The sequence below is a fragment of the Tupaia chinensis genome, unplaced genomic scaffold, assembly GCF_000334495.1.
Source record: "Tupaia chinensis unplaced genomic scaffold, TupChi_1.0 Scaffold138584_1, whole genome shotgun sequence".
NCBI classification, from domain to species: domain Eukaryota; kingdom Metazoa; phylum Chordata; class Mammalia; order Scandentia; family Tupaiidae; genus Tupaia; species Tupaia belangeri.
In genome coordinates, this window is record NW_006198478.1 from 88,997 (window position 1) to 100,690 (window position 11,694).

The 11,694-nt window shown below is 40.5% G+C and overlaps 1 gene segment (V, D, J or C); it reads right to left on the reverse strand.

Moving 5' to 3' along the window:
• Positions 1–4,894: 4,894 nt before the first annotated feature.
• Positions 4,895–5,866, reverse strand: LOC106736325 (T cell receptor alpha variable 4-like). The segment is given in 2 exon segments: positions 4,895–5,260; positions 5,671–5,866. Coding segments are annotated over 2 exon segments (405 nt in total).
• Between the last annotated feature and the right edge of the window lie 5,828 nt (positions 5,867–11,694).

The following is an 11,694-nucleotide window of genomic DNA, read 5'->3' on the forward strand; positions in this document are numbered from 1 at the left end:
AACACTAAGATGAGCAGAAATAGTGGCTTCACAGAAAAATAGGTTGGACAGGTATAGTAGGTGGAGTCATTGCTCATTACAAACTTCACAGGAAGCATCGGAATAATCTTAAAATTTTTTAATTCTGATGCAGGGGATTAAGTAGATTAATTCAGGCCCAGTTTTGGTTATGAAGCTGAATAGTAGCTCAGAAGTGAGCATGGCTACAATTAAAACACAAGAAAAAAAACATTTAATTGTTAATAGAAGAAAAGCAAATTTATAAAGAGAGAGAGGGAAAGAAAGAGAGAGAAAGAAGTATCAATTGCTTTTGTAGAACTCCTCAGGAAATGACCAATTCAAAGTCAAGACCATTTTAGCAGAATATGTAATCAAGACTTGGGAGTTTATAGATCAACCCCATAACACAGCAGTTGAATGTGTTTAGGAAGCCAGATCCCATTGAGCCTTTTGTTTGAGTCCTGGTGCTAACCCTAGAAGCTTGAAAAACACTCCAGGTACATTCACATGCATGTCCAAAGTCCTAAAGGGATGACTTAGAGGAAGGATTACAGCATAACCATGCCACATTTATGGGGGAGGCACTCTCTCTCTCTCTCTCTCTCTCTCTCTCTCTCCCTCACTCCCTCTCTCTCTCTTTTTTCCTTTCTTTCTTTTTTTCAAGAGATTTTTGTTACAGGGTGCACATACTTGCTGGAGAGACAGAGATAGAGAGACAGAAAGAGACTTGAAAGTTTAGGCCAACAAAGGCAAGAAAGAAAGAAAGAGAGAGAGAGAGAGAGAAGAAAGTGTGCTTTGTGTAGTAGAGAATTATAAAAAGAACAGAAAATGATGAAATAATAGAAGTACAAGTGCTTTTTCAAAAGAAATAAAAATAAAAGCAATTAGAAACTTCCAAGGGGAGAAGAGTACAAGAAAGCAGTCATATAAATGAAATCTTTAAGTGAAACTAAGGGGGAAAAAATTGGCAATACTACAAACAATTGTTTTTGGCTATGACATTGGCTTTTTTACTCCTTTTCTTTCTTTTATTTTCTTTTTTTTTTTACATTCAATCACTACATATCTTTATAACATGTAAAATGAGTTTTCCCAGCATGAATACACTGCACGTTAGTCCAGTCAAAGACACCACCATGCACATCACCACCAACGGACAGCCTTCCACCATTGTGTCCCTCAGTTCAGCCCTTCCCCACTGCACTCGAGGGCAGAAATTGAACACCTTGGCTATTTTTGTTTCTTCTACAAATCTTTTTTTTTTCCATTCAATCACTGTGTATCATTGTAGTATAGCAAATGAATTTTCCCATCCTAAAAACACTGTATATTGGTTTAATCAAAGATATTATCATTCATATTACCATCAACAGATCATTGACATTGGCTTTTTAGCGTTGAAAATGTTCGCACATTTGTGAAGTAAAAAAGTAATAATAATAAAAGATCATAGGCATAATAGTTTCATGACATTTATTGTTTTACAAACCACATCTAAACAACACAGTGAACAAAAACATTGATGACTGAGATGATGTAAAGGTAAATATGTAATGGTCAGTAGACAGGGACTGGAGAGAAAGAGTGGAGAGGGCTGGAATATTAATCACTTATCTTCTGTAGAGAGAATGAATGCAGTAATGTGATGGAATAGCACATAGAGGTATGTGCATCTAATTTTAAAAATAGAAATGGATAGAGTTAGTCCATGTCCTGGTGGTTGAGACAGCTGGATCTCACATGGGCAACTATAGTTCGAGTCCTAAACTCGACAGCTTGGGAGGCATGCCAGGTACATGTGCATGCATGCCTAAAATCCCAAAAGAGGGAGAAATAAAGGAGAAGGGACTGTGATGTGAGCATGCCTCATGGGGGGCTCTCTCTCTCTCTCTCTCACTCTCCAGCAAGTGCACGTGCCCACTGGCAGTGTGTGTGTGTATATATATAAAGTAAAATAGAAGGAAATAATGATAAAACATCAAATATAACATAAAACGGCCCAGCTGCTGTGGTGCAGCAGTAATACAAGAAGCTGTCACACTGGAAGCTCTATGCAGGAAGAGCGATGTTATGTCCATCTGAGTGAGCCAGGGTACACACCTATAATACACTCAGAGCAGCAGTGATACCTAAGCCAGGTCCTACTCTATGGAGTGCTCGCAAATACGTTTGCTTCTGACCACTATGATAGAAATCCTATCATGAATGAAAAAACTGTGTGCCTTAAACTACTGACTGCCAGAGATCCAGCCCCGAACTCGTCCTGCTCTCTGCAATCATATACAAAGCTCTGAACACTCTGTTATTATTCATACAAACTGGTCTTCAGTCTGGAGGCAGAGAGTCACCATCCATTCCTGGGATGTTTATCACCAATTATTGTGGAATCATCATTTACCTATTTGAACCTTGAAAATCTCACCCTGGGGATCATTCAGAGAAAAAAAGTTACATGAATTTTCTATAGAGAAATAGCTTGTCAATTTATTAGGTTTTTAGTCAGAGATAACAAGACCAAACATTTTATCTGCTGTCACACTGGAAGCTCTATGCAGGAAGAGCGATGTTATGTCCATCTGAGTGAGCCAGGGTACACACCTATAATACACTCAGAGCAGCAGTGATACCTAAGCCAGGTCCTACTCTATGGAGTGCTCGCAAATACGTTTGCTTCTGACCACTATGATAGAAATCCTATCATGAATGAAAAAACTGTGTGCCTTAAACTACTGACTGCCAGAGATCCAGCCCCGAACTCGTCCTGCTCTCTGCAATCATATACAAAGCTCTGAACACTCTGTTATTATTCATACAAACTGGTCTTCAGTCTGGAGGCAGAGAGTCACCATCCATTCCTGGGATGTTTATCACCAATTATTGTGGAATCATCATTTACCTATTTGAACCTTGAAAATCTCACCCTGGGGATCATTCAGAGAAAAAAAGTTACATGAATTTTCTATAGAGAAATAGCTTGTCAATTTATTAGGTTTTTAGTCAGAGATAACAAGACCAAACATTTTATCTCCCAAACTGCTGCTCTGAGTGTATTATAGGTGTGTACCCTGGCTCACTCAGATGTACTCCCAGACTCGCGTGTGTGATTTTAAAGTCTAGAACGTGTGGTTGATATTTCCATGCGGGCTCTCCACATGTAACTCACAGCGTTAACTCACAGCTCCCGAGAGCACAAAACAGAACTGCCTTCTTAAAGGGAGCTTCAGATGGACATAACATCGCTCTTAGATGCACTTGAGGGAAGCATGGCTACATCCTGGACATTTGGTGATCAGGGTCTCTATCACTCACTGCAGTCTCCTCGCCCCTATTTAGAAAATATGTCAACCAAAAAAGGTGAATTTATAAGCTCCAATACCCTAAAATTAATTTTTTTCTTTCCACAATATTACTCTGCCACCAAACGTCATGATGAGACAGATAGAGGGAGCAGCAGATGGCATAATGGTTATATCACTGGACTCCCACGTAGTTGATCGCATTTCGAGTCCTGGACTTGGCAGCTTGAAAGTCACACCAGGTACATGAACCTACATGCCCAAAATCCTGAGAGGAGAATTGAGAAGAAGGGATTACGGCATGACCATCCTCCCTGGGGGGTGATTTCTCACTTTCTGTCTGTCTCTCTGTCTCTCTAGTGAGTGCACATGCCCTATAGCAAAAAATCTCTCTTAAAAAAAGTACAAGACAGATGGAAATATCCTTCATCCTATGGTCTAGCCTTATGAATCGTAATAGAAAATACCATCGAATACTGCATTCCCTGGTCTCGAAACTAGAGACAATATCCAAGAGAACAACAAAACCATCTCATGGTCCTGATAGGAGCACTAAGATTCTCAGCAACTTTTATTCCTGATTACCCTGGACCCTCAAAGGGCCCAATTCTAGGGCTAGCAGGTTGTGTGGTGGTTAAAGGTGATAGATTCCCACAGAGCAGCCCATGGTTCAAGTCTCAGATGTAGCAGCTTACTTTCTCCCTTTCCCTTTCTCTTTCTCTCTCTCTGCCTATGGTCAAATTAAATAATAATAATAATAATAAAATAACAAATGGAATTAAATAAATAAATAATCTGTTTTTTTTAAAAAAAAAGACCCAATTCTAAAAAGAATGAACCACAATCACTATGCTGATTCAGATTTTGAAAAAATAGTCTATAATGCCCATCAGAAACAAAATCTCAAAATCCCCATCCCCTCATCCACCCCCATCTCCATACTATCCACAAGGCAGTGATGCAACCAACGCAAGGCAGCAGAGAGGGTGAGAAATCCAAACTCGGAAGACACATTGAAGACAATTTGGAGGTACCTGAAAATGCCCCAATAACTTGACATGTAGACTAAATTTCTCAAAAAGCATATTGTTCACATTGACTGTGGCATGCATATGAAGTATGTGTGCATGTGTGGGTGTGAAACACCAGGGAGCTAAACAACATTAGTGCAGATACCATAGATTGCCTCATTTTGGATAATTAGGTGGCCAGGGACAATGGTAGAATAAAGATATGCATCATATGCCCTTGTATACTTTTTGAATTTGAGGCCATATAAATTAAATAAGCATTTAAAAATAAATATGGCCCAAAAATTTAAATAATAAAAAAATAGTTAGGGGACCAGGAGGTAACGTGGTGATTAAGAAACTGGGCTTTCTGATGGTTGACCACAGTTTGAGTTCTGGACCTCATGGCTTGCTTTTTCACTTTCCCCATCTCTCTCTGTCTCTCTCTGGTCAAATTTAAAATAATACTACTAATAATAATAACAACAAACAAAATAAAGCAAATAATTCTGAAAAAAAAAGAATAATTAAATTTGTTCCTACCTTCTAAAAATCAAAAAAAAAAAAAAGGAAACAAATTCAGTCGGTACTACTTTAGGGCTTCTTCTAGGCTGGGAGTCCTACCCACAGAGATTCTGCACAGGTGCAGACCCATTCGTCTCACTGTGTCAGCCACGATGCAGTAGTACACTGCAGTGTCTTCCAGGGCAGCCCGGTGCAGGCTCAGGATACTGGACTTCCTGTCTCCAGGGATAAATAGAGTTGATGCTTCATTCATAATGTTTGTCTTATAGCCTTGAACAAAGAACTGTGGTCCCTGATTGGGAAACTGTCGGTACCAGAAGATATACTCATTTGTAGCAATGCTGCTGTGACTACAGGACATGTTCACTTCTTGTCCTTCATATGCATCCATGGACAGGGGCTGGGAGGTCTTAGCAAGGCCCAACGTGCCTATGGGAGGAAACACAATACTCGCTTCTATCCTGAAACCAAGGTGAATTAGAAGGTACCCCTCTGCACCCCATGGTCCTCTTTCCCAGTCAAATCTCCCCCTCCCTGTACTTCCCCACAATACACAGTATATTCACACATAAATTACTTCTCCTTTGTGTTTCAGGACAAAAGTATTTTTTATATTTATTCCCAGGAGCCCAGGAACTTGTGTACAGAGGTGATGTAACCCAGAACACCTTTACTTTAGCTCATCTGAAGATTTAGAAGCTGCCTGGAGAAAAATAGGACCCCAGAGCTATCCCTCAACATCTTAGATAAAGAGCAATTGATAGGAGGCAAGATGGCAGATCCCTGTCCAGCATCCTCAGGCCCAGATCCCAGTTTCTCTTAATCCCATAATAACTCACCCAGAGTCAGGAGGATAGTCACTCTTGCCACCTGCCTCATATTCTAGGTACAGGCTGGGACCCAGGCCTTAGGCTTCTGTGCTGAGTCTGAGCGTGGACTGGTATAGGAATCAGAGAATTGCAGAGCAGCCACCACCAGGGCCCACACTAGCAGCTCTTGTTTTGGGGCTGTCCTCAGGGGAACAGCCAGTCACAAGCCAGCACCTGCTCAGAGTGGGGCTTCCCCTTTCCCATCAGTTTAACTCCTCAAAAAAAAGGAGTCGATTATAGTAGCAGGACACCGTAGCCTGAATTTCATTTTAGATCTTTGCTGATATAACTCCTTAAAGATTTGGTCTGAATGAAGCAAATTTATGAGAGAGTAGATTCCATCAGGCTCCTCAGTACTCCCCACTTTTCCCCAGCAGCAAAGTTGTCAGCTATGGTCAATCTGACACTCCCGTGCCCTCATGGCTCTGAGCATACCCCACCTGATCTTGTTCTTTATGTTCTGAAATGTTCCATGGATCCCTAAATAGCCAAGATGAGGCAGGGAATCCTAACTTAATTCCAAAGAGGAACAAATAAGGCAATGTGAACTGGACACCCCATCTCTTATACCCTGGTGTCCTTTTGCAATCCCACTTAGTCCATGTCTGCCATCTGTTTCTCAGACCCTATTGAACAGACATTAAACCAGAAAGCAGTCCCCTCATCAGTCCCTAATGACCAGCTAGAGCAGGACATTTGGTATGGAATCATTTGCATAACCAGAGAAGAAGTGAGGTGAAGAAGAAAAGACACAGGTTCAGAGCCAAACGGTCCTAAATCCAAATCTAAGTTCCTCCACCTTGTATCCTGGAGTAACTTCCTTCTCTGAACCTCAGTTTCTTTAATTGTAAAATGGAGACAATCACACCTATTTTAGAGCCTCCTGTGGCATATAGCCAGGAGTAAATTGTAATTCTTTATCTTCCCTTTCTTCTTACCTTAATAACATGCCAAGTACCACAGCCAGTAGAAAACAGTTGCATAGGAGTGTATATGTAGTAATCTTCCTTCAAGAGATATACAATATAAACTCAATAACAGTAATGCAATTTTTTTTAGTTTTTGAGACACGGCATGTGTGTTCACCAGAGAGAGATAGCTACACCACAATCTGATCTCCTCCATTTGGGGCACTCACACACACGTGCCTGGTGTGATTTTCAAACTGCTGGGACTGAGACTTGAACCACACAGTTGGCCATGTGGGATCTAGTGCCTTAACCACCACACCACCTGCTGGCTTCCCAAAAAGTTTTTAAGCCAGTCATTCCAGAAAAGACCTATATCTGAAAGACACCATAATGTTCATTTAGTCAGCCAAATGCTATAATCAAAACACATTATTCAAATTAGTGTGGAAAAGATAATTAGGGCATCATTTGAGTTCTTATATTCCTATGTATGAATGGGAAAAATCATTAGAAAATAATTTGAAGATTCCTCTTATAAGTCTAGGATTGCCCAAAGTATTCTGAATGAACAATTATTCCATTTTCCCATGCAAAGAAAAATCAATAAGTACTAGTCACTTCTAGTAACATTTTCACAGAGTTGATATCCTAAGGCACGAAATATTCAGTTTGACCTCAATATTGAGTAGAAGAGGAAAAAAAAGTCTTTGTGAGGGAGCTGGAAATGCCGGCACCCTCAGAAATGCAGAGAAATGAAACATGAAAGTGTTACACTTTAGACTCAACTCAATGTGACAGTGACCTCGTGTGGTCACTAAGAAGAAATCTTTTGGAGAAGTCAACTGGTCTCAGACCCATGCAGTCTACAGAACATCCTATTCTCTGATAAGGCAGTAGCAGAGAAATAAGGCAGGCTTCATCCCAGGGACCATGGCATCTATTTTATGCAGGGAGAGAAACATGGATTGAGGAGTTAGACAAACTGAATTGTAAGCAATTCTCTGGACTCGAGAGCTGTGCAATTTTGTGTAAATCATTTATCCTCTAGAAGGCATAGTTTATTCATCTCTGTAAGAGAGATTATCAAGACCAATTAAATGAACATAAGAAAGTTTTTCTAAACTACATAAGAATGTAATGGCTATGTCGCTGGACCTATAAAAATACAAATTTAAACCAGCCCCATAGTACAGTAGTCAAGCACTGTACGTTGGGAACTGAATCCCAAATCACAGACCACAAATCAAATCTCAGATCTAGTGATTTGAAAAACACATGTGTACATGTGTACATACCCAAAACCCTGATAGGAAAGAGAAATGGAAGTAACAGGGTTGTGACCTTCTTGGAGAACTGGTCTGGTGTCAGGAAATTCCTTCAGGTTTTGTTTATCTGAGAATGTTTTTTTCTTCCCATATGAAGGATAATCCCTGGGTACAGTATTCTTGGTTGAAATTGTTTTTCCCTTAACATTTTGAATATATTTTCCCATTCTTTCCTTTTTGCATTCTTTCCAATGAGAGCTCTGCTGTTAGCCCGATGAAATATCCTTTGTAAGTAACTTGACGTTTCTCTTTTGCCAATCTTAGTATCTTATCTTTGCAGTTTTGGTCAATCTTGCTATAATGTGTCTTGGAGAAGATCTTCTTGAGTTGATTCTATTTGGGGTCTTTTGTATTTATTGGATCTGGATATTTGAATGCCTCTCTAAGTTTGGAAAGTTTTCTTCCAAGATTTCATGGAATAGATTATCTATGCCCTTATTAGTCTCTTCACCTTCTGGGATACCGATTATCCAGATGTTTGAATGTTTAATGGTATGTAGTATTTCTCATATATTATTCTCATTTGGGGGGCTATTTTCTCAGTGGTAAATTTTTCTAGTCCAGCAATACTGTCTTCTACATCTGAGATTCTATTTTTTCTGCATGATCTAGTCTGTTTTTAATACTTTCAAGGAAGGCTTTGATTTCCTGTATTATAGCCTTCATCTCTAACAGTTCCATTTGATTCTTTTCTATGGTGTGTATTTCCTCTCTCAGATCTCGCAAGAACTTACTCACCTCCTGGGGAACCAGCAGTTAGTGTAATGGCTATGTCGCTGGACTCCCACGTAGTTGACCATGGTTCATGTCCCGGACCCGGTGGCTTAAAACTCACGCCGGGCGTATGTGCGTGCGTGCCCAAGATCCAGAGAGGAGAATGGAGGAGAAGGGATTGCGGCGTGACCATCCCCCCCGGGGGGTGATTTCTCGCTTTCTGTCTCTATGTCTCTGTTTGTCTGGCGAGTGCACGCGACCTATAGCAAAAACCTCTCCAAAAAAAAAAAAGAGTCATTATTCTTTTCCCTTGGGGGAGAGGTATTTTCTTGGTTTCTCATATTTCTTGGCCTCTGTTGTGACTTCTAGTCATCTGTCATCTGATGGGTTGTTTCTTCCTAATTTCTAGAAGTGCAATCTGAGTGTGCAGAGGTGTGCAGGGGGAGGTGATCTGCAAACTCTTTGCCATTCCATTTTTTTCCCTTTGCATGGCAGATTCAGTAGGAATTCAGGAATATGTTGACCTTAATGGTATTCAGATGTTTGGCTACGGTTCACTTAGACTTATCTAGACAATCAGTGTGTGGAGACTGAGCAGCAAAGTGATAAAGTAAAAGAAAAATGATAAGAAAACAGAGAGAAAAAAAAGGGGTGGGAAAGGAAGAAAAAATTATTTAAAAAAAATGAAAACTACGTGACATGACTTTCTCATATTTCTCATATTCAGTCGTCTTCTGAAGTCCTGCCCTTTTTGCCTCTCCTAAATGGGAAGGAGGTAAAGGGCATTATTAACAAGATAGAGGCGAATCTGATAGCCAAGAAAATGCTTTACCTTAAAAAAAATTTAATAAAAATTTTAAAAATAAGGACCAACAGATGGCATAGTGGTTAAGGCACTGGACACTCCCACATGGCCAACCATAGTTCGAGTCCCAAACCTGGTGGCTTGCTTTCTCATTCTCTCTCTCTCTCTCTCTCTCTCTCTCTCTCTCTCTCTCTCTCTCTCTCTCTCTCTCTCTGTGTGTGTGTGTGTGTGTCTATCTGGTCAAATTAAAATAAATGAAAGAGTAAATAAAATTAAATCTTTTTAAAAATGTTTTTAAATGAAGACAGTGGACCAGTAGTTGATGTAATAGCTATGTTGCTGGACTCCCACGTAGTCAACCGCAGTTTGAGTCCTGGACCCAGTTGCTTAAACTCAGGCCAGGCGCATGTGCGTATGTGCCCAAGATCCCGAGAGGAGAATGGAGGAGAAGGGATTGCAGCGTGGCCATCCCGCCTGGGGGGTGATTTCTTGCTTTCTGTCTCTCGGTCTCTCTGGCGAGCACACGTGCCCTATAGCAAAAACCTCTACCAAAAAAAAATTAAAAATGAAGACAGAGAGAAACAGAGAGGCAGAAAAAGACAGAGAGAGACAGAGAGGTATACAGGGTGCTCTACCAGAGTGAATTCTCAGCAGAAAATCTTCATTTTCTTATTCCCCGTAAGCAGTAGTAGTTCTCACCTCCCATGGAGGACTCAGTCTTCTTCTCTCTGGTTGTTTCTTTAAATCAGCTTCTGCAAAGGGATTTTTTTAGATTTTTTTTTTTTTTGCCATAGGGTGCATGCGCTCACTTGAGAGAGACAGAGAGGCAGAGAAGAGGAAAGAAAACACCCTAGAGGATATGATGACACCACAATCACTTCTCCTCCATTCTCTCAGAATTTTGGACATACGCACACTTGCCGGGCATGTTCCTCAAGCTTCCAGGTCCAGCATTCAAATCAAAGAGTCAGCCGTGTCATATCCAGCACCTTAACCACCACTCCACCTACTGGCCCAAGAGCAAGAATATTTCAAGACTCATAGAAAGTATTCATTTATTCAATCAAAAAATATTTGCAGAGCCCCTAATTGAATCAGGCACTGAGTTAGACACTAGCTATTCAATTATGAGAATACTCAGTGATCTAGTGAGAAAGTAGAGAATTTTAGTAATAGTAACAGTCTTCAGGTCAGGCTGTGGTGTAGTGGCTACAGCACCTGGATGGCCAACTGCACGGTTTCAGTCCCAGACCCACCAGCTAGAAAAACACACTGAGTTTGTGTGTATGCACATGTGCATGCGCTTGTACCCAAAATCTCTATGAGAGAAAGAAATGGAAGAGAGGAGATTGCTGTGTGACCATTCATGAGGGGTGCTTTCTCACTTTCCCACTTTCTCTCTTTCTCTGTCTCTCTGTCTCTCTGTCTCTCTCCAGCTTGCTTATGTACCCTGTGGCAAAATTAAAAGACAATAACAATGAGAGTCCTCATGATAACTGCCACGTAAGGGGAAATACAGAGTACTATAGAAACACACAAATAAATCTGTTTCATTGTGGGGTTTGGGAAGGCTTCCTAGCAGGTGTACCATCTAAATGAAAACCTAAGAAAAGAGAAAAATGAGCCCAAAAAAGATTCAGTTAAGTCAAAAGAGGTAGAAGGTACAGTGTATGAACAGACATGGAACAAGAGGGTAGATAACTCTTGGGTAAATGATGGTACCATCATTCGATATTTTAAAAACACAAAAGTGGGACCAGCAGATGGCATACTGGTTATGTTGCTGGACTCCCACATGTCTGACCTTGGTTCAAGTCCCGGACTTGGTGACTTGGAACTCTTAGTGGATGTGTGTGCGTGTGTGCCCAAAATCCCAAGAGAAGAATAGAGAAGAAGGGATTGTGGTGCAGCCATCCCCTGGGGCATTATTTCTCACTTTCTGTCTCTCTGGCAAGCGCACACACCCTATAACAAAAATCTAAAAAGAAAAAAAAAAAAGAAAAAAAAGAAAAAAAAGAAGAAAAGAACAGAGTGAGTGAGTGAACAAGTGAATTTATCCTGTCTTATTTCATTTCATTTTGGAAAGGGAGAAAGATACAGAGTGAAGTTTTGCACTATTTAATCGAGGTGATTTTAGAAAAATCCATATAGATCAAAAACTGTTTTATATACAGGGAACCAGCAGTTAGCGTAATGGCTATGTCGCTGGACTCCCATGTAGTCGACCGCGGGTCGTCGA